The sequence below is a fragment of the Phalacrocorax carbo genome, chromosome 1 (genome assembly GCF_963921805.1).
Source record: "Phalacrocorax carbo chromosome 1, bPhaCar2.1, whole genome shotgun sequence".
Classification (NCBI taxonomy): Eukaryota; Metazoa; Chordata; class Aves; order Suliformes; family Phalacrocoracidae; genus Phalacrocorax; species Phalacrocorax carbo.
The window spans coordinates 119,279,240-119,303,553 of record NC_087513.1 but is presented as its reverse complement, the minus strand read 5'-3'; the positions used below and the strand labels follow the sequence as shown (position 1 = coordinate 119,303,553).

At 39.0% G+C, this 24,314-nt stretch overlaps 1 protein-coding gene across 3 annotated transcripts in view; it reads left to right on the top strand.

The window, feature by feature from the left end:
- DSCAM (DS cell adhesion molecule) overlaps positions 1–24,314 on the top strand; it is a 394,607-nt gene that overhangs the window by 260,788 nt on the left and 109,505 nt on the right. For 2 of the 3 annotated variants that reach the window (XM_064472090.1, XM_064472093.1), the window contains 3 exons: positions 18,516–18,712; positions 21,778–21,874; positions 23,312–23,440. In XM_064472090.1, the coding sequence (XP_064328160.1) occupies positions 18,516–18,712; positions 21,778–21,874; positions 23,312–23,440 (423 nt within the window). Of the gene's footprint in view, positions 1–18,515; positions 18,713–21,777; positions 21,875–23,311; positions 23,917–24,314 lie in introns of those variants that run through there. The other variant, XM_064472101.1, reaches the window with a different exon arrangement.

Sequence of the window (24,314 nt, the reverse complement as noted above, 5' to 3'; positions counted from 1 at the left end):
TCCACTGTTTATCTTGGATAGGATGACTAAGGGCTGCTTCTTTGGCTGTGATCTGCTTTTAACCATTGCTAACTAGTTATTTCACCTGTTAAGGTACAGTAGCAGACTAAATCAGCCTCCCTTTGGAAAGAGCAAAGCAAAGCAAAACAAGGAATTCATTCACTCTTTCCCATGGGCAGGCAGGTGCTCAGCCGTCTCCAGGAAAGCAGGGCTCCGTCACGCGTAACGGTTACTTGGGAAGACAAACACCATCACTCCAAACGTCCCCCCTTCCTTCTTCTTCCCCCAGCTTTATAAGATGAGCATGACGCCATATGGCATGGAATAGCCCATTGGTCAGTTTGGGCCAGCTGTCCCAGCTCTGCCCCCTCCCAGCTCCTTGTGCACCCGGCAGAGCACGGGGAGCTGAAAAAGTCCTTGACCAGTGTAAGTGCTACTTAGCAACAACTAAAACATCTCCGCATTATCACCACTGTTTCCAGCAAAAATCCAAAACACAGCCCCCTACTAGCTACTACGAAGAAAATTAACTCTATTCCAGCTGAAACCAGGACACTCCCAAAATTCTCTCCTCCAGTGCCACAGGAAGAGAGAAGGCACTAACAGAAGCCAGTAGTATCTCTCAAAAAAACCAGTTTGTTCATACTGTTTTGCAAAAACATATTCTACTGCCCCTATTCTGGAAAAGCCTAGCTAGTGCTTCGTGCAGCTTTGAATCTCATTCAGAATTTGTGCTTTGGGGGCTGCTGGGAGCAGCAGGTCTGCTCACGGTCCCATCTCCCTCCTGTCCTGTCTTAATCTATCTGGAGGATTCAGAATGATCCAGCCTTCATCTGCTGTAGCTTCTGCATGCAGTCCATTTTCAAATGTCTTCACAGGGATCCAGTCTCATTCTAATTGCTTTAGACATATTGTAGGCAGTTTTCCTGAGGACTATGTCTGTGACAGGCTGGAAATTTCATTCACTCCTATTCATTTAATTAACACTGAATGCAAGTATCTCCATGAAAACATTTTGTGTGTCCAAACACAGCCTTCTGAAATTTCAAATAAAACAAAAAAGTCTGTGTGGGATTTTGCTAACCTTAAGGGAGAGGAGTGAAACCAAATTTTGGGATGTCTTTTTTTTCAGGAAGCTATACACAGTGAAGAGCAGAATTGAGTTTGCAGTGAAAGCACAACAGACATTATACTAAAACCATGGTATGACTAACATCAGGACACCAAAGAGTTAAATACACTGGCAAAAAAATGATGACAAAAATAGACCATATTTCACCTGGTCAAGAGGATGTGCATTATAACAGTGAGGAATAGAGACTAATAAACTTACATATGAAAGCTTCACGTGTCAGAACTGCCTGTAAGACAGTTTGCTTTCTTTGTGGCATGCAGAAAAGGCTGCAAGAAGTGTGATTTTTTGTCTTACAGCTTACAGAAGAAAGGGCTGGGAGTGGGGCATTAGCTGTGGTGGGTTTGCTGCCTACACATCTTCAGCTTCATTATGTTAGCTATGTAGACTGATGAACTATAATTGTTTCCTGGCTACCACTGGTAGGACATAGGTTGACAAAGGGTTTTGGAGCACTGCTAGGTTCCTGTTTCTCTCATTGATCTCTGTGAGAACAATCATGGTAATGATTCTAATCCAAGCTGCTGTAATATAACTGAGAAATAAATGCTTCTTGGTTAATATGCCTCAATTAAAGGGTCACTCAGTGTAGCTGCAGCAGGTTGTAAGTAAGTAGCATTCAGGATCTGAGCCCAAATGATTATAGGTTTTCTTTCCCTTTTTAGATGAAATGGATTCATAAGCCTTACTCAAATGAATCTCTCTTGTAGTCATTAATTATAGTATACACATGTTAATGACATCATTATCAGGAGATAACATAATGTTCCAAGGACCACGTGTTAGAGTTGTTTCCTGTGCAAACAATTGTGCTTGATAACACAGCCTGTCACAAAATGTCAAAAGAAACCACATGGTGTCTTAAAATGATTGTGAAATTATCATGTGTCACAGCTATGTATGTCATAAACAATACCATCACGACTGAATTTTTCATTAGCTTCTTGGGCGAGGGATACTGAAGAGAACAAACAATTAAGATCTTGAACAGCTCAAGTGCAGCACATAATGCAGCACTGAATTGTTTAAAGCATACCCTGTGACTGATTTAAAATGCATTAGTCATGAATGGAGGATATGCACAGTAACAAGCAATATTAAGGACCTCATGAGAAGTTTTTCCTGTTTTTATTAAACATGAACAGAAAGGAATTAAATTTTTTTTTTAATATTCTACAATTTAGTTCTTATTTAGCACCTCCCTTCTAGCTCGTATGAGGACTGGATAGTAAGACTGTAGAAGAGTTGCCAGTATAACTCTTACTTTAACAAATGAAACCTTGGTCAAGTAAAAGTCAGTGACAAAGCTCCTCTGGCCACCTACAGCACCAGAATTTCACCCATGTGGCCTTTTGAGCTCTGAAAGTATGAGCGATCTCACTTACATCCCTGTAATAAGAAGGTGATACAGCAACAATTTCAAGCCCATGGTGGGCACATGGATTTTACTGTTGACAGTCACAGGAACAGAGCTGCTCCCCTCATTCGAGGCAGCAGGGCCAGCAAGTGTCCCACAGCTCTTAGCTGCTAAACCCTTCCTGGCTTTGCCTCTGAACAGCCCAGTTCAATAAGACTGAACTCCTCTTTTTGTTACCTGCAGGTATTGGCTGTTACCATATTTTAAAGTCTTCCTTCTGAACTATGAAAGTGACAATTTATTGATTTTTCCTGTTTTTCTTTTACTGAACTGAGAAGTGTGATTATTTTCCTTCTGGAAGTAAGCTGTGCGCAATTGCCTAGAGCTGTGGGTTCGCCAGCCGCAGAAAGGTTGAACAGTTTTTCCTGGGCTGCACAAGATACTTGTTACAGAGCTGCCAGGAGCTCTGCTTCCCTAACGCTGCCTCCTCCATAGGGTTATGTGGGACCTGCTGACAAACAGCTCCCTAGAAGAGCTGCCAATACCATCATTTTCCCAGAGCTGCGCTTTTTTTAATCCACAAGACTGTGTCTTTAGATGCTCTGGTGGTAACAATAATACTGCTTTACTCACACAGTAATTAGCCGTTAGTTAAAATGAGACAAAGGGTGCTACCCAAACTTTATTCCTCCATTGTCTTTCCCTAACCACTGAATTTCAAAAAGTGTGTGCTCCTGATGCTGATGCAACTTTATATGAAAAATACATACCAGCCTCCCTGAAGCATGTCCAAGTTAGCTGACATGCAAATATTTTAGAAAATTTAAAGTTGAAAGATGAGGCTCTAAAGCAACATCTTAGTTTATAGTTTTGTACTCTATGGCTCTCGGATCCCAAAAGAGAAAGAGAAAACCTCCTCAGAGGCTACTCTTGAATTATATATTTTCTTTCCAGTAATAATGACATGGGAATTCTTGACAGGTTACTTGTTTTTACACTTCCTGAGAGGTTTCTATAAGATTCAGATAATGATTCAGATTCCTTTCTGTTTTCACCTGGAGTACCAAATCTTCCAGTGTTCCCTACAAAACTAATTATTCAGGTTTACCGTCTTGCAGTTACCAGCTAGCTCAGCCCTGATACATGCAATAAATCACCAGTGACCCTTTTTTCACCTCTTTGCCTCAAAGTCCCAGTCTCTGCAAAGGACACCATCTAATTAAAAAACACAACAGGGGCCTGCTCAGACAGAAGGGTGAACATAGGAGGTGAAAAAAGCTGTGTAACATTATAAGGATTTATTCTGGCAAAATCTGAGGCAAGGAACATGAGCTCTGGAGAGAGAGGTATAAGAAACTACTGAGATTTATGAGAGACTGGCGGAACTGGCAATAGAAACTGGAGGAGTTACTGGAGCTGCCAGCAACTTTGCAAGCTTTTGGAAGGAAAATCAAAGGATTATTATTTGTTAGCAACAGTATTAAAAATGTATTTATCTGACACAGGGCTGAGAAGGCTTTTCCCTTCTTCAGTGCTGCAGATATGATTGCATTTATATTTTTTTTCACGGTTCACTAGAGTTCAGCTTCTTAATGAGCTGTTCATTGTAAGACTAGTTCTGGGCACTCTGTCTCTTGGTTGATGCTGCTCATACAGAACAACTGAGTCAAGTACACAGCAGGAACATTTCAGAAACCACAGAAGTTTAAGAAGTTTCCACGTTATCCTTGGAAAACATTTGTTAAATATTAGTTTGGATCTTTTCACAGCAAAATAGAAGGCTGTTTGGAAGTTTCAGTTATTTTGTTTGCTGAAATTTTGGGTGCTTGGATTTACCATTTTAAATAAGTTTCTTTCTTTATCTATATAAGATTAAGCCAGAGAGAATATTTTACAGTTCTGTATGTATGTTAATTCTTACATATTTTGAAGTCTGCCACCAGTAGAATCTGAATATTTAGTCTTCAAAACAGAATTCTCTCATTCAAGTTGCAGGATTCAATACTAATGGAAGATGGAACAAACTCTTTGAGCCAGTTGCTGGATCTAGAGACTTGGACAAAGCAGCCTGATTGAATAGTCCCCCATTTTCTTTCCTAGGTATTGAGGTAAAAAACCCTGTTGTCCAAAAAGTGTCTTGAAGGTGTCCAGTGTGATCAATGACCCACTTACTAGAGACAAAGGAAAATAAATTGGGGTAGAGAAGCAATCTGCTTTTATCACCCTTTTCCTTGCATATGTAGTTGAGATGATGTAGGAATCTAGGGGTTTTGTCCCAGTTTAGAGCTGTAGTTGCAGCTGCTTTGACAATGGCAACATCTTCCTTTTTAGAACATTCATGCTCAGTTATTAGTTTGGCATCATGCTGATATTGTTATTATTTTAATTTATCTTAGTAGTAAGGAAAGTGAAGAGGTCAAGTCATTTTTCAGCATCTTTCAGCTGTGAGTTCTCAGTGAAATAATATGGGGCAAAGGTGTAACACTTATTTAATGACAAGGGATTTTTCATGGCATATTTCAAAGAACAGCCAGATTTTCCATCAGTTAACAGAGCAGAAGTGCAAGAGCTTCTCAAGATAAAATTTCCAGATGTTTTTTACAGTATCTTAGGTAATATGATAAATGGTTCATTACAAGCGTCTACCAAAAAAACCCTGAATTTGAGTAGTTATTTGCAGAAGGGAAGTAACATTGGTATGCAACACTAGATTGTGTCCTGCCCATCGATCATGCAGTCTGTTTTCAATAAGAAACCTAGAAGCATTCATCCATGGGGAAATTCATTAAACAAGAAGCTGACTAGAAGCTGACTAGAAATTAGTGATAACTTTACTTCACAGTAAACAGGAGATTTTTTTTTTTTTGCCTCTCATTCAGTAATACCATAACCTTGTGCATTGTATTTTATTTGGCAAAACTATTCTTTCCATTCCTCATGGAAAGCATTAAAGAGTCAGGAATGTATTCACAGGTGACCACCAGGAAATCCATGTCCCTTAGAGTGAATTTAGCTTCATGAATTTGAGTGATTGTACCAGTATTGTTTTGCTGAAAAAAAGATTCAGTTTTGAGAATTTTCATAAATTTTCATATTTTTTCCTTTTCTCTCAGAATTTGCATTTTGAAGATTTTTGTAAGCATGATGGTCTGATTTTTGGACAAGTTCAGAACTGTATTTTTTTTTTCTTCTCCTGCTTTCAGTGTTTTACATGACCTCTAACTAGGAGATCTCATTTGATTAAGGTTCCGGGAGTAGTACCGAGTTTTAAAACAAACTGTACCATTTCTGTGCTTCTATCATAGTCTTTATAAGATAAGTAGATCTAACTATTGCTTAATAGAGGGTTTCAAAAATTAAAAAAAAAAGATTTATCTAATTGGTTAAGCCTTTGGCCATTTGTCTGATTAGTCAGGTCATGCAAAGAGTTGAAGAGCCTGTGAAGCTGATAACGGAAGGCAATGTCTTTTGCCTTTTAGACAGTATTTGAAATATGTCTGGATTTATGGTGAATAAAGTAACATTACTGTGTAAAAAGCGTTTGGTGTTCTGAATCCAGTTTCATAACAGAGACAGATTAACAAGAAGGGAAGCTTGGACAACAGCTCTTGCATTTGTTTATGAATAAAATAAACAGGAGAGTTCCATTTCATAGCAAAATTATAATTATGAATGATGGCTTGCTGAAAATTATTAATTCATTTTTCTGTATAATTTCCAATGTTTTTGTGGACAGAAAAAAGAAAATGTTACATATATGCACAGACAACAGTTGAAAATAAATGCCTAGAAATATTCAGAAAGTTCCGTCTGTTGGCTCCCCACCAGTAGGTTTCACACTTAAATTATTGCCTAGGAACCAGGCTCTGAGGGACGAGACCAGCCATGGCTGACTATGAGTCCTCCCAGATGTCTCAGAAAGATGGTAGTAAAAGCTGAACCAGGTACTGTTGAGCTCAGAGTCTGATTCCACCCATGGTGTCAAACCACAGTCACACTCAGGGTTCTCAGCTTCATCACAGGGGGCTGGGAAATCCTGAGACCCCCATTTCAGCTGGAATTTTCACCATTTTCAGATTACCTGTTGTGGAGCCAAGGAGTGTGGGGCATCCTACTTTCACAGATGGGAACATGAAAGTCCTGACCGCTCCTCTCCAAGCCTGAGGCACCCACCCAGTCTACTGGGCAGTGCTGTGCTCTAACCAGGGACCAACAAACCCATTCTTTCTGTGTAGTTATAAAAACTGAGAGAGTATCCCAAGAAATAGTGGTTAGATGTGATGCAGAGAAATTACTTCCAAAGCCTTGCTTGGCCATTCTTACATCCTGATGTCTTTACAGCCAAGTTAAAAGCTATAGTGGGATATTTCTCAGCCTGTTATAGGAAATATTTCATTTTGCGAATATAATCAAATATTAATTGAAGTAATTGAAGATAATGAACTAATAGTTTTAGATGGTCTTGTTTTGCTTTGTTTGTGTTGTTGACCTTACCTAAGCCTGTATATAGAGTGAAATGTTTGTGATGCTAGAAAAACAGAAAACAGGGAGAGAGAGGCTGAGGCATTTAGATGCAAGGTTGTGTCCTCAAATAGGCAGTGATCACTGACTATATTGCTTACTCTGAGTGTCAGCAGTCTCATTTTCTCACCTTTTGACCAGTAATTGAATGCTGAGCTAATAAACCCTTTTCAGCAATTCTTTTTGTCAGAGACCACATTCTCATGAAAGTTTTGGGTCAAAGAAATTAGCTGTTCCATGACAAAAAAATGACAGTCCTAAGTCCCAACAGGAATGGTTCTGAAAAGCTTCATACCAACTTACAAGAAACTGTAAAATGCATCATAGAAAGAGCAAGACCACTCCAATAAAAACCTGAACACAAAACCTGACGACCCTGTGTATGTGACTAATAAGGTTGTTATATAGTGCATAAACCCACAATATTCCCCTATAAGTTATTATCCTGTTGTAATGGAATATTATCTTTAAAAAATAAAAATAAAACCCAGAATCACCAAATCAGCACTTCAAACTCCTGGATTTCCTAAAGCCAAACTCTTTTTATGAAAATAATTTAATAATTTAGGTAGCAAGTTTAGATCTAAGTACAGATTGTGCGTGTGTGTGTGCACACGCACGCATGTGTGTGTGTTTTAAGGATGTGATTAAAGAAGAAACATTTGAAAATCTGGTTAAAAAGAAAATCAAACGAGTATTTTCATGTTGCCCCTGTAACTGGCTGCTTCATTTATCATATTCAACATCCATCGTACACAATATGTCAAACCATGCTTAGAAGTATGACTTCCTTCTTGCTTTGCTAGTGGTTACATTAATACCACTGCCATTTTGGCCTCTGGTTTTGGGTGTTCATTCCCTCTGGAAGAGGGAATGGGAGCTCCTATTCATTTGAAACACAATTTAAAGGAAAAAAATAAACCAAGTCCTTTGAATTCCTTATAAAATTCATGCTGTGGGGAGGTACTGTGGCGGAAAGAGACCTGCAGCCCTGTGTCATGTGCTTTGTTCGTGAGATGGATGGCTATAATTTACTCCTGCCTGAAACACTAGTGTTTACTATGTCTTTCTTTGGCCGAGGGGTAAAAACGGTCTCCAGAGAAATAGAAACATTTTTTAAAGAGTGTATTGAAAAGAGAAATCCACAGGACAGCTGAAGGTCAAGGGAAGAAGGCAATGAAGGTTTCTTTGTCTCCTTTTCCAGATAATGAAATAATTCTCCTTATTTAACTCCATGGAAAACATTTTTTTGTTCCTATCTTATTCACTCTCACACACATGCGTGTGCGTACAAGCAGACACAAACACTCACCCACAACTTGACCCTGATTGTATGGGAGGACCCCAGTTATATAGCAGGACACTGTCAATATCAGGAACAGTAGTGTAAAATTTAGCTTTAAAACTCATTTTCAGTTGTTCTTTGGCTCACTGCTGGATGAGGATATTGGCTGCTTTGAATAAACCAAAATAACAATAATCCCAGTTCAAATTAGGGCCCACTTCCTCTGGCCTTAGGCATTTGGGTACCAGAGCCAATTTGTCAGCCATTGCTTTTGTCTGTAAGCTTTATTAATTGTTCAGTGTAACAATCCCAAAATGCTTTGTGGAAAAGCCTAGCTTTTAGATTTGATAAAACACTGCAACGACACTACAACAATGAATGTAAAAGGCACAAAACAATCCCCACGGGGGTGTCCTAATTTTAGATTTAATCAAGGTAAGTGAGAATTTTCCTTTCTGATTTTCTGCTGTAAGAGCTGCTGCATATTTATGGGTAAATGTAACTCACAGAAATATTATCTTTATAAATATTGTGTTTATCTAAGCCCTCTTCGATTTTCTTTACTGGCGTTTCCCTCCTTCCATAAGACATATATTTAAAAAAAAATAGTTAAGTAGACAAGTTACCTAACAGTTTTTCCTAGACTATGTAACCTTTATGATGGTTCCCTCTTCTAGAAATGTTCTCCTTTTACTGACCAACTTAAGAGATCTGTTTTCTCTGCAGATGCTGCTTGCATGCTGAGCAGCCAAAGTAGAAAATAGACCTCACAGTGGAAAATAAAAGGCAGAATAGATTTGGAATCAACTTTTTGTTTTTCAGCAACAAGCAGAGATAATACTCTGTAATGGTCAGACCATTCCCAAATCATCCCCAGATGGTCTCTGTGACAAGGGACAAATATTAGAATTTTGACTAGAGAAACCAGATTGATGTCCATTAAAATAAATGTCTTCAGAGCTATTTTAGCATCTTACTATCCCCAGCTGTATCTCCTTGTGTGTCTTTCCTGAGATAGTAGCATTTTTCGACATCCTGAATATCCTCAGTTAAGAAAAGGTAGAATTTAAGATTAGACGCTTTAGTACTGGATTCACCTGACTTTAGGCTAGACTTCTAAAGACTGGTTCTAAAAGTCTAAGCAGCTCACTCTGAGCTCCTTTTATCATCAGTAAGACAGCATTTATCATCTTTAAGGCAAGATGAATGGCCCTCTGGAAGGTCTTGTTTCTCCCCAAGGACTGCTACAGAAGAAGCCCTCATCTGAGTAGCTGAAGGCTTGGATGACTAATTTTTAGCCACTTGAAGTTAGGTTGAGATGAATGCCACTGACTGATTCTGTGAATGTGCTCTACCTCCATGCACAGATGAATGCTTTTGTGTATATACGCAATGCAATAACGCCTTTCTGTTAGTATTAATATGTAGAATATTTATATCTATATTGCTTGTGTAATATATATATTTTGTTTGTGTGAATGTACTTATATAAAGAATGCCTACATACACATCTAGAGTAGTATCTTGCTGATTTTAATACGTTTGAATTCTGTTCCCATCATCAGAGTATCAGATGTTATTGGTCTATTTGCATCTATCTAGACAATAAAAATATAATTCACTCTGAAAGGCTAGACGAGATTAGTTCTACCATAGTTCCTTTATACATCAGCAGATAGTATTTCATGGCTTTTTAGCTCAGAACTGAGCTGTTATAGACCCAAGTTACCATGCTTAAGAGTATACTTACTTGCATGAATGAGCAGTGAATGAAAACCATTAATGTCCCAGCATGCACTGCTCACCAATATACATTTTTGTTGTAGCCACGGTTTCTTAGTGTGTTTCTGCTTCATTTAAACCTGTCAATACCTCAATTAGTGCTTGCTTCTCTTCCCTTGGGAGGGACATTTTCACATGTCACTTCACAGCCTCCAAAATCTAAAAAACCCATGGGAATTGCTGAGTCATAAAATATATCCTGCTTAAAGCTTGTGCTTGCCTGTGACTTTCTGCCTTTTTTTTTTTCTTTTAAACCTGTAAACTGTTCTTGTATTTTTAATGAGAGCATGCAAATGGAAAGTTTACAGCATAACAACTTGTAAGGAAACGAGCACTCTCCTGTGTGATTCTAGTCTCTGGGTTTTACTAATTTGCATTCAGTAAGTCACAAAAAATTAAAGCACTGTACTTTACAATTACGATAGCAGTAACCCTCTCATTTAACATTAAAACTTGATGCCATCTTGATGGCAGACTGAATTCAATTTATGATCAAAGCATTGGAGAAGTTATCTAAAATTATATATTGCTACTTTTAACTATTTAACACTCCTGCTCTTTCCAGCCTGACTTTTATACAGGGTGATGAAAGATCATAATTGATTTGGAATAGAAAGTGGTCCAAGAAATTTATACTTAATGGATATATGTTTCTAGTCCTAATTTTTAGGCATCCATACTTTTCAACAACGGCAATGATGGTAACACTAACATTGTCCATCAATTTCTTGTGAAGGAAGATGGTTTTTGTCTAAGTCTTCATAAATCACAATTATATACATGCTAATGTAATTTTTTACAGATCTGTGATCACTTCCTTTTGTTTTGAAAGTTAGTCAAGCTTTGATGAAACTGATTTTCCAGTGCCTCATGTGGATTATCATAGTTTGTCACAAATTTCCATAAGCTTTTACTATAACTGACTGCAGGGAACAAAGCTGTCAGCTTATCATTTCCCATTTTCTTTCTCTTGGTTATTAGGAAGTGCAGTTAGACAAAATGGGAATTGAAGCTGCACGGCAAAGGGAAAGAAAGTCACATTCATTTCAGAACCATGTCAAAGTCAAAGGAAAGACTGAGGAATATAAGGAGCTGCTGGTCTCATGTGTATCATTTGAAGACAGCAGTTTGCGCTGTACAAACATAAAACTAATGCAAGAAAAGACCTCAGGAAGAGGAAAGAATTGACTTTCTGATTTCAGAGAAAAGACCTTTTTTATTTTATTAATGTGTCTTTTGGTTAGAATTCATAGTTGTCATGCAAAATAAATCAACTTCTTTTCCTATAATGTGACCTGAAACCACTTCTGAGTGAATAAGATATGAACCCTAAATGTTCACAGCCTTTAACCTGACGTATTCAATCAGATCATGAGACATCAGTGAAGCTGCCAAGTACTCAAGACATCATTGTCATTCTTATTAAAGCTTAGCATCAAACAAGGCCTGTTCTGTCTTGGAAACACATGTTTGAATAATACTTATAATCAAAGTAACTTCATCTATATCAGTGGAATAGCTAACTGAAGTGGTATTTTAGGGCATACAGAATCCTTATTCATTCCCATTCAGTGATTTCATGGCTTGGACAGGTGCACTCTTCATTGGGTAAAAATCTGGTTGGATGGCCGGGCCCAGAGAGTTGTGGTGAATGGAGTTAAATCCAGTTGGCAGCCAGCCACAAATGGTGTTCCCAAGGGCTCTGTGTCAGGGCCGGTTCTGTTTAATATCGTTATCAATAATCTGGACAAGGGGATCAAGTGCACCCTCAGTAAGTTTGCAGATAACAACAAGTTGGACAGGAGTGTTGATCTGCTCGAGGATAGGAAGGATCTACAGAGGGATTTGGACAGGCTGGATCGATGGGCTGAGGCCAACTGTATGAGGTTCAACAAGGCTCAGTGGTGGGTCCTGCACCTGGGTCACAACAACCCCATGCAACGCTACAGGTTTGGGGAATAGTGTCTGGAAAGCTGCCCAGCAGCAAATGACTGGGGGTGTTGGTCAACAGCCAGCTGAACATGAGCCGGCAGTGTGCCCACGTGGCCAAGAAGGCCAATAGCATCCTGGCTTGTATCAGAAAAAGTGTGGCCAGCAGGAGCAGGGAGGTGATTGTCCCTCTGGAGTCAACGCTGGTGAGGCCTCACCTTGAATACCGTGTTTAATTTTGGGCCCCTCACTACGAGAAAGACACTGAGGTGCTGGAGTGAGTCCAAAGAAGGGCAACGAAGCTGGTGAAGAGTCTAGAGCACAAAATCAATACATTTTTACTTCTCTCCTCAAATTTCTCAGGTTTACGTGTTTGAAATTACTTTTCCTAGTCTAGAACTTCAGCGGCTATTCATTTCAAAACATTTGCTTTTTGAACTTGAAATACACGACATATTGATGAGTTATGTCATTCAACCAGTATTGTTTCTACCTGAGAGTTGCATTACTTACACAACAAATTCTTTACTAATTCCAAGCAATATTGCATTCAAAATTCACTTTCATGAAATATTTAAATATTGTAAATTGAATTTTTAAAATATTTATCCTAAAAGAACATGTCTCTGAGGAGGTTCACCACAGATGAACATGAGTAGGTCACAAACATGAAGTTCATTTCCAAAATTAGTGAATATTGGTAGAAAATAATTGTCATTAATTATATGTCCATTACTTTTGTGAAAATAACTTGGTTTCATAAAAACAGGATGCTTATTTTTGTGTGAACATATTCCTTTTACCCTTTGAGACATGCAGTTTGTTTTCCAGTCTTGGGCATCTCTTAAGGATGAGGACTAAGAGTATTATTTTGACATGCTGGAGACGTCACAGTTTTACCAAGAAGCTGTGTGCTTAAATTGAAGTATTTGAGCAGTCCTGTTGATTTAAAATTCTCTGCTAGATTTAGGACACCATCTGAATTCTGGAGAGATGCTACTTAAGTAAGCAAAAATGTCAGGGATAACCGAAGAGAAGAATTCTAGCAATGAACTCACTGACTCCTGGAAGTCTACTAAATTTTTAAATAAATTAAAAATTTGAAATCAACTAATTATAGTGTGAGAGCTAGTCTCCCTTAAATGTAAGTGATGTATTTGCATGGACTTTCTTTGCCTGAGAAAAAGTGGATTGAAGAAGAGGGAATTTGTTTTGTGAGGCAGAAAAATCTCATTTGTCATGGGCAGAAAAGTATTTTCACTGTGGCTGACCAGCATGGGAGGACATGCTGAATTTAGCTTAAATGTTAAATTGGAGTTTTAATTCATTTTTGCAATATGTATTCATTTCAGCTTTAATGCAGTTTTCTCTTATCACAACTGCTATCCTCATTCACGATGCCATTTTTAGCCAAGGTTGTTTAAACTGCTCCAAAGGGCCATAGTCCTCTGCTCTAGAAGCTGTACAAGAAAAACAAAGGGTGTTCATCTTCCCTAATTACAGCACTAGTGTGCACATCTCTGCAACTGAGCAAGGCATTTCAGGTTCCTGAATGATCAGTGTAAAGAAGAGGATTTTGAGGGCACAGTTCATCTGGTTAGATGAACAGCAGTCTGTAAGTATCTTCCCTTCCATTGAAGAAGTCTACAAAGCTTGGCATAGATGCTTGCAAGAGGAATCCCATTATGGTGACAGACATTTCCCCAAACTGGCCAGTTCAGGCATGCTCCGGTGAAGGAGCCAAGTTATGTGGGAGGACACTCTGCCAGAGCTGAGATCCTCAGACCAAGAGAAGAGGACACATGGTGAGACATGTTGATATGCCAGGAGTCACATCACTGATGGAGTCCAGGACATGTCTGTTATTGAGCACACTCTCAAATTCTCACTGTGTTCAGTTATCTCCAGATCATTGTATCATTAGATTTGTTTATTGGCTGCATCTTTTCCATCCTCTTTCTCAAGAGCAACTTCAATCTGCATTCATGTTTGGCTATAATCAGCAATCTAACATTCAGTACAGCTCAGAACATGTCGTACAGTGTCACATGGCATGTCCTCATCAATTGTGCTGTTGGCTGTGTTGTATTCCTCCCTTCTCACCACTGCCAGGTTGCTAGAAAAATACCATTTGGAGACTACACATAGTGATAGTTCTTAAACATACTGAGAACTTAAGTCAGTCTTAGACTCATTTAAGGATGCTACAAGGATATTTAGTGTTTAATTACAAATTAAAAGATAGGGAGCCTTTTAATTTGCTTTCTTTCCATGTGGCTATTTCCATGTATGAGCTAGAAGAGAGAAAGAATAGTTATTCTTCCCCCCTCCCCCCCCCCCCTTTTTAAAATAAATGTGAATTTCAGTTTTCTAGTAATTCACTAAGGTTTATTCTAAAATGTTTCATAGAATCATTAAAGTTGGAAAAGACCTCTAAGATGATCAAGTCCAACTGCCAACCATTTCTGTTACTTTACTCAAGCTTCACCTAACTTACTATAGCCTCCTCTTTCTGGATAGTGAGACTAGCCTTTGTCAAGGAAATTAAATGTTTTCATTTTCACTTGCATTCAGTTCCTGATGAAACACTCAGCAATAGCAGAGAAAAGAAAGTCGGATTAAGTAATTTCAAGAAAGGTCCAGGTTTAGTTTTCTTCAAAAGTGGGACAAAAGGTTCTTGTTTTGTCTGTGCCAGTTACATGATTCTTGAGAGTAACCTCAGCTACTGAATTTTGCACTTCAATTTTTAATGATGAAGTTATCAATTCCATAAAGCAATGAGATTACTCCTTACTGGATTGACACAAAGAAAGGGGAAAACCATGAGTTGACCTGGGAAAAAGAATAAACAAATCAGCTTTCCAAACAGAAGCCCAACTTTAAACAGAGAAATCTCCTAGATTATTTCTGGCAGCAATGTGCATACCTTAAAAATTGAAATTTCCATAATCTATTAACTGTAGTTTCTGTTTTGTCCAGTTTTGACCAATAGACCTTTAGCAACGCCCAGCACCACATGGCATGCTTCAGAGAAAGGCGTGGAGAACCCCAGAGGAGAGAGAATTGGACTAATTTGTCCCATAGGGAAGTCTACTCCAATATTCTGGAACATGACTTTACTCATTTCTTGAACATGCACAGCAACATGCCCTTCCCTTCCAAAATTCTCTTATATAAAAATATATCATTCTATGTGTGTGAATATAATGTATATTTGAAGAGATAGAAAGGATACACATGCTTAATATGGCATCTGAATTACTTGATATATTTCTAAATGCCTTCGCTTTTTTTTAAGACATCCTGAGAGAATATCTCATGCATTTATAGCACAGATTTAGTTTGCTTATTTACAGTTTTCTAGATTATTTTGTCAGTAACAAGCCAGCATATTTTTCCTAGTTATTTGCTTCAGTAATTTGATTAAAGATAGTTGGAGGATGAAGAAATACATTGCCTAAAATATCCTTGGGAATGTGGCTTTGTTACTGGAAATCTTTTGACATACAGGAAGACAAAAAGAAGAGCTTATGGTTTAGGATCACTGGAGATAAATTGTGAAGAGTGAAAAATCAGCTTTGGAAGAAAGAGAAATATTTAGCTGTGAGACATTGCTATGGCAATAAGGAATCCATGTGGAAGATTACGTGAGAGGAAGGGAAGGATAAGCAGGGATAAAGCTGTATCTGAGGAGTAAAGTCATCTTTCTTTACATATTTTTATGCTGTTCTTATTAAGAAAGTTTGTTGGAAAAAAACCTGAGCTTTATAAGCTAGTCTCTATTTTTTATAAAACAAGCAAGATAGTCGCAGTGTTTGGGTTGGCATTGTCACCCATCAGGGACTCTTGGAAGACAACAGTTTAGGAGACCTATAAGTGAGAAACAAGTCTTTGAGACAGACTCCTAGATGTCTGTGAGATTTCAATCCAAATCCAAATATCCTGTTTTCGGTGGTGCGTACTCTGTGATCTTACTTGTGAAGCAAGAGGAGGTTAGAACTGACAGTGTAAAGCCCACCTGCTCTAAAAACTGAGACCTCCCACCAAGGGACACAGGCACCCTGGGAGCTCAGGCACCTTGTGGGGAGGCACACACCACCCCTCAGCTCCCAGGTGGGCTAAGCACATGCTCCTCCCTCTGTCACCAGAGAAACTTGAAGTAGGAGATACTGATGGAAAGGAGGACTTCAGTGGTAGAGAAAATCACTTTGGTGGCTTGAGAGGTTGGTACATTTTAATTAGGGATGGAAAATAGGTTGGGGAGAAAAACATTGCTGTAGGGGTTAGGGAACATGTAAGAACCTGAGAAGGTTGCAGCAGGAAGAGGAGTGGGAGAGATAAGGGAGAGGTAAAGGGACTGGAGCGTGTTGCATTGGGGGAAAAGAGGAAAATATGGAGAGACGCAGCAAATGAAGGAGGAAGGGACATGTAGGGGGCTTGGGAGGTTATGGAAGGAAGGAAGATGTAAGTTAATGATGGTAATATGGACTCTTCAATAGCCTGCCATTCATTTGAATTGGGCCTCTTACTGATGAACAAAACATATAAAAGATATATCGTTCTATTTCAGGTGTAGATGAGGGCAGGTATGTTCAAGTGCACATACCTGCACATACAGGGCCCACAGGCCTGCAGCTGAGTAGGCCTAGTACACTAGCTTCTGTGTTTGGAAGCAACAAGCAGATGGCCACAAAAAGTGACCTTCTGAAAGTAGCCTCCTTGTGGGTACCAGTACTTGGACCGATGCCAGAGAAAACTGAAGCTATTTTCATTCTCTGGAAGACAGAATCAGACTCATCTTAATTTTCTATTCTGATTATTCATCATTTCTTTTCTTTGAATGCTCCTCTTTGACAAAACTAATTGGTACCTAATATCCAAACAGTTAAACAAGACATACTTCATCGCTAATGCGTATCAGTGCCTAAAGACCCTCATGCTTCACACAAGACCTTTCTAAGAGTTCTTCCTGTAATTAGATCTCATTCATAACTTTAACACACAGCTCCACAGCCTTGTTAATTTTCAAATTGGTTTGATTTGGTTCAGGATGCCTTTGAACAGAAAGGGTTGCATCCTGACATATTGTCATATCCAAACATCAACAGCTCTGGCATGTGAAAAGGTCATGTCACAAAGCATTAACATTTCAGAATAGCAATTATAGTAATTCATTTAAATAAAGATATTTTTTTTTCTTTTTGCTGTCCAGTAACAATAGATGCAATTTATGCAGGAGGAAAGACCAGGAAGGCCTCAAATCAGATCCTGTGCCAATGTCATCTTCTTAAAATAGAGACCTAGAGAAGTTCAAATGGAATGAGTGAGTTGTTCTGGTAAGAAGAGGCAAATGTTCATGCATAAGAACAAGGAGAGTGGAGCTATTACAGGAGGCAGCCCTGGAGTGCAGGAGCTTAGAGAAGGGACTCTTTACTGCCACCTCATATGCTTTGAAAGGAGTGGACAGATTCACTCAGAAAATAGCAGTTTTGTGTGCTGTCCACGGGTTTCCAGATTCTTCCAAACAGAGAAAGGGCCAGAACTGAAAGACAGGCTCATCAGCTTTGATTCTTCCTACTCACAAATGCCCAGATGCTATTCATTGGTAGACAGATCATATGGGAAGGAAAGGACAGGCTACTGAGGGCACCTAAGAGACTATCCTGTTTCAAAAAATGACATGTTTTGAGGGGTTTGCAGTAAAAGACTCCGAGGATTTTTTCTTCCTATTTCCAGAAAAGTTTTGTTCTGAAGTGTGAAAATACTTGGGGTTTAAGCCTAGCAAAAGAGTACTTTTTTCAACATTAAAATTTTTTAAAGTCCTCAATGATTAATGAAGTTGACAATTATGTCCAAACTGTCTGCAAATACCTTCTGAATACAATAAAAACTCAAATCTAGCTAGGTTTATTATTAGTTTGATTATTTCAGTTCAGTACTGTTTAACTATGCACTTGGCACATACATGGACTGTAAGCTCTTTGGTGCAGAGCTTTTCTTTTGATTTTTTTACAGCTCCTGGTTTAATTGAGCCCTCATTTTGATAGGTCATAACTATCACACAAAATGGTAGCGCCTACATGTGTCAGCAAACAAAACAGTAGCTCATCAGAAGGAATAAGAAATTTTATCAGTTTTTAATGGCCCCATGTCTGAATGCTTATTACTTACAGTATCTTTATGTACTGTGAATATTTTAATTATGTTACAAGTTGTCCTGGGAGCAGCAAAACAAATGGAGCTAAGCTTCCTTTGTATTCACATCTTCTTGTCTCTACAGGTCCCCTGTCCAGTCCCAGCTCCTCTCTGCTAAGTTCCCTTTGAGGCCCATCTTCAATTTTAAGAATATTCTCTAAAACAGGAATGAAAGTAAAATAATTTCTCAGATTTTTGGCCCTCTGGTCAAATATGGAGAAGCTGAATGAGACCCAGATTGAAGGGCCAACACTACATCATCAGAATAGTCAGCTCACTGAAGAATGATCTTTTTTTGTTTTGTCTGGTTTTAGTTCCAGCTATGATAACTTCTTATCCAAATACCACCTTGGCAACGCAAGGTCAAAAGAAGGAGATGAGCTGCACAGCACACGGAGAGAAACCCATCATAGTCCGCTGGGAAAAAGAAGACCGAATCATTAACCCTGAAATGTCCCGTTACCTTGTTTCCACCAAGGAAGTTGGAGATGAAGTGATCTCTACTCTGCAGGTAAGAAAACAAAGTGACCCACAACTCATTTATGTGTGAGAGTGCTGCTTGGTTTGGCTTTGATAGGGGTGCACAGCTAGCTACATCTGGCCCACAAGGTCAGAGCCCTACCACTCAGTCCACCCATGGTGCAGCCCTGGAGAGCTGGCAGCAAGAGGAGGTAAAAGAAACCTCTGCATCCCCACCCCCCAGAAAAATTACTTTCCATCTTCCCATGCTCCAGAGGCAGCAAGAGAGTGAGCCTGGCTCACCTCCCCCCTCTTCCTTTCTGTCTCAGCAGCAACATAGCTCATGCCTTAGCCTGCCCTTCCTCAGGCAGCACAGCTCAGTTTTGACTACAGTGCTGATAAGCACAGGGTGAATATCTGACCCCTAGCTCTGATGTGTGTCAGGCTTACCTTCACCAAAATCATTAAACTGTTTTGAGATAAAAATGCTGCCTTTTAAAATTACTTTTTCTTCCTCCCTTTCACTTTGTGGTGCTTGTAGGACCATTTTATAAAGTCAGGTTAATCATCAGATTCAACTCGAGATGGAAGGAAAAGGAACATGTAGACAGATTATTAGTATATCTACTGCTGCCAGTAGTATTTGGCACTTATTGTACATGGTAGCAGAAGTCATCAAGCCACCTAGCAAACAGTCATGGTCTGCATCTTCACTTCTGCTTCTGTGACAGGCAGCTGTCTGGTGGTTTTGGAACCATGCATCTCAGCTTGCTTGGCAAATCTGTATGTGGGACTCCATTAACTCCTAAGTGGCTGACCTGGGTTAGACTGAGGGGCTACATGAGTGGCACTGCTGTTTTGGGCACTTAAGTTTCCCCAAGATGCCATGGAAGAACAGGAAATGCCTGCTGTTCTGGTGTCAACTACAATGGGTAGGGTTATAACGTTGCCCTCGGTATACCAGGATACTCAAATTTAAAATTTATCAACATGAGCAACTTATCAGTCCATTCCTTTATATTTTTACATGTGCCTTTAAGAAATATAAAATAATTTTTTTAAAAAATCATATAGATTCTCTGTCAAAAATCCTGATTTTCCATTTTTCAGTCACATCCTTAAAAACATTTTTACTAGACTCACAGAAATAGTTCTCTAGCTCTCTGGTGATTGTCTATATTCTAGTGTAACTTTTAAGGTATACCTATTTCTTTACTAGCCAAAAATCATGTTGGATGATATTCAGTAGAAATCTGGTTTTGCTCTCTGTGAGGGAGCCTTTTCATAGATTTCTATGAAGAAGAATAAGTTCTATGTGTGATTTTGTTCATAGTAGTATATTTGTGTTATGAATAATATTTAATTATAGGATAGACCCCTAGACCTCCCTGCCCTCATTCATCTTATTGACTTTAATGAGATAATGCCTGGATGCACAACAATATTTCTTTTTGGAAGGCTGGAGACCTGCTTGGAGAATTCTCTTCTGAAGCAGTTGTGTACAGTAGTGGCATTCTACATCCATATGTATGTTACATACAAAACCTTTGACTTCTGAGAGAGAAAATGCCCCAAAATAAGAAAATGTCAGGATGAAGGTTGTCTCTGAAGCTTTTAACTCAGTGCTTTTGCATGCGTGCATGATGATGCGATCTTTAGTTGTATACTCAGCTTTTATTTTTTCTGCAGGACCCCTGCCTCAGTCAGGCATGACTTGGATTTTCTCTGGAGTTGATTTAGGGTTGAGTAATGAAAGACACTGTGTGATGCAAGGCTGATCATTGAAACCAAACTTTTCACAGGTGGCCAATAATTGTGTGTTCTTTGTTTTCTAGGTACTTGCCTTGAGCCCTTGGGGTCTGATTTGCAGAAGTACTAAACCCTCATAACTGCAGCTTAACTCAATGGAAGCTGTTATGAACACATGAAATGCTATTTATTGCTAAGGACTCTGAGGGGGGAAAAGAAGGCCCTAGATGTATCAAATTGGGCTCTGAAAAATTTTGTTTTCCTATCTTAAAGCTCAGCTGCACATGCAACTTAACACAGCTTGACAAGTTACCACATCTCAGATGATAACTCTCCAATATCCTTGTAGTGAGTGGGAAATTAATCAATTTATCTTAACCAGTGGTGAATGAGAGTTGTGCTCATATCACCTTGGCCTTGCTGAGGAATAAAGAGCAGGTGGAGTTACCATGGCTCAGCTAATGCGTGGCAACTTGTCAAGCAGCCACAAACATTATCATATGTCTGGTTTCTTAATTCCCCATACGAAATGGTGGTAATACTCTTCACGATGTCAGGGTTTATGAAAATAAATTCACTCATGTTTCTGAAATGGGTATTGCATAGGTGAATACCGCAGAAAAGGCTATGAGAAAATGAATAAGTCTGTCTTCAGGGCACAGTTTAAACTGTGTGCAGTAAATAAAGTGTGGAGCAGCACACTGAAGAATGAGAAGAAAATGGTATTTGGAATATCTGCTCATTTGAAAAAATCCTCTCCCTATTGTATGTATGTTGAATGAAGCAGTGGTCCTGTAGAAAAATATCATTATGATCATGTATGTAAAGATTATGTATAACTTTCTATGTTATTAATTAACAAATTCAAAAGAAAGACCACCCAAAATTTGATTATGAGGCACCATGCTGAATACTACAGGGTTCACCACCAGTGTTTGAACCTTTATTTCCTCCACACAGACTTCAGCCACTTGAGTTATTTTCAGAAATAACTGGAAAAATTCAAGGCAGCAGGAAGCACCATTTTGTATGGAAAATTTCAGCCAACTGTTAAATTCTTGGCAAACTTATAAGTAACTGGAAACAAGACTCCTAATGAGAAGCTACAGGAATAGGTGGTGCTCCAACTTTTGACTACACGTGTAGAGCTGATAGCCTGCTTCCTCAGACCAGGTGTTGGTAGTTTTGATAAGTCTCAGTATTTTGGATGCTTTACTACGTGTATGTATGTACGTCTATAATATGCAGTATCTATTTACTGTCAAGTAAAACAGTTTGTACAATTTTTCTTGCACCATACAGAAAAGCTGTTGGTTTATTTTCTCTGCATGCTGTTCAATCAATCACATCTTTTCAAACCACCTATAGATTTTGCCAACTGTGCGTGAAGATTCTGGCTTCTTTTCCTGCCATGCCATCAATTCTTATGGGGAGGATCGTGGAATAATTCAGCTCACTGTGCAAGGTAGGAAGAGGACAACATAAGGAAAAAATCACAGCTATTGTAGTACAGTAAGTGTATGCCATCCTCAGAAATCTGTTGGGGGAGGGAGGTTCTGATTCCTAATTAAATGTATTCCTCATGGTCAAAGAAAAGAGGAGATGCATTAAGACGCTCAGTCTTTCATTTTCCAGCATCACAGATTAAATCAAAATAAAGGATATGCTCAAGTCTTTCTAGATCTGTACAAATTAATACGGAGAATTTTTCTTAAATACACTAGCTGACAATCTACTAAAGAGACTTAAAGCTATCATCTTCAGCAGGGACAGTGGATATGAGGGGGCTGCTTTTTGGGGGGAGAGGGTTGCATTTGTTTTAAAGAACAAATGTGCTTAAAACCTAAGTCTGAAATAAAGAAAAAATGATCTGACTTTACCTCTAGAGAAATGTTAAACCTACTGTGGATCTTTAAACAAAATCTTTCAAGTTTAATCAGCCAAAATAAATTGTAATCAGTTTGCACAATGCAAACTCTAGGAACCTATGTTGCCTGGGGCTGGGGTTCCCCTCCCGCAGGGTTTCACTCAGGCAGACAGCAGCAAGTCCTGGAGTGGCTGAGGTGACAATATTCAAGACGCAGAGCATGGGCAGGACTCAGCCACTGGCCACTGCTTATTTCTGTGTAATGCTCGTTCCTGTGCTTGTATGCCTTTGAGCATTCACACAACAAATTTCCAGGAGGACTTGCAAATTTATTTCTCCCCACTCTTGATTTCAAGTAACAGCAGATTTCACGGAATGCCTAAGGCAGACCTGTCGAAAAATTCAGGTGGAGTTTGGAGACAGGTTCTCAGTTACACCACCACTCATTTAAACTGCCATGACAATTTAAAGGGGCATTAGAATGGGTATAAATGCTATTTGTTTACATCCTTAACTCTAGAGGCAGAAAGAGGTTTAGTGTAATTTTATACTGTTATCAAATTATTCTGTTATTAAATGAAGAATTTTAAACATATTCAGACATAGCAATTTTACTCCGTCCCCACACCAAATTTAGCACGTTTGAGTATTCACATTCATACCATCACCTTTTGTGTAAAAACTGTAGAAGTATCAGTGAAACATGGTGTTCAAGGCAAAAATATTTTCTAGCATGAGTAGTCCGATCTGGAGTGCTTTTAAGGAAATGTAACTCTATGTTAAATATAAGAAGGTTAAAGAGAAGTCAGTATTCAAAATTACATCAGTGACTCCTACTTGAAAAGTGACTTTTCCTCCCTCTGTTAAGTATTCTTCAGCAGGTGATTAACTGGCTCAGGGTACTAATGAGTGACCGGAGAAAATGCCATGAGAGCTTACCATCAGTAAGCTATGCCAGTGCCACACTCATTAATGTTAGCTTTTTAAGAGTACAGGCTTTCTTCTGACTAAAACCGTGTGTGTGTGTTTACTCAGAGCCCCCCGACCCTCCTGAAATAGAAATCCGAGAGGTGAGAGCACGCAGTATTGCCCTCAGATGGACCATGGGATTTGATGGAAACAGCCCAATCACTGGCTACGATATCGAGTGCAAGAACAAGTCGGGTAAGAAATAGTCTCCCTATGAAGTAACTTCCATCACTAGTCATTCATCACTGAATTTGTATCGTAAAAGATAATTCATAAATTGAAACTGCCTGATGGAAATTTTTACTGTGGTTTATTTAATCTTCCACAGTAAGATTTATCTTCATTTGTTATCTTTTTTTTTTTTTTTTGAGGTAAGGAGGTTAAGTTTAACAATTGCTTTTTCTCCCTTTTACCAGAGAAACCTACAAATAAGGGGAACAAATGTTGTTGTAAAACAAGCCATTCTAGACGATAGGTGGGATGATGGTTTTCCTAGCTGATTCTTGGACCCTGTTCTTATCATTTCTCTGGATTTTTTTTTTCCTATAGAAAAAGTACTTGCCTTTACAAATTATCTTTCCTGTAGTGCTGATTTTAAAGTTATTTTTCTACTGATATATGAGTATATGGCATCTTCCCTGGAAAGTTAGCAGTGAAGAAGGGTACTTATCACAGAATCACAGGTTGGAAGGGACCTCAGGGATCATCTAGTCCGACCTTTCTAGGAAGAGCACAGTCTAGACAAGATGGCCCAGCACCCTGTCCAGATGACTCTTGAAAGTGTCCAACGTGGTCGAGTCAACCACTTCCCTGAGGAGATTATTCCAATGGTTGACTGTCCTTACTGTGAAAAATTTTCCTCTAGTGTCTGATCACAATCTCTCCAAGAGCAATTTGTGCCCATTCCCCCTTGTCCTCTCCATGTGACTCCATGTAAAAAGGGAGTCTCCATCTTCTTTGTAGCTACCCCTTAAGTACTGGTACATGGTGATGAGATCCCCTCTGAGCCTCCTTATCTCAAGGCTGAACAAACCCAGCTCTCCCAGCCTACCCTCATATGGCAGCTTCC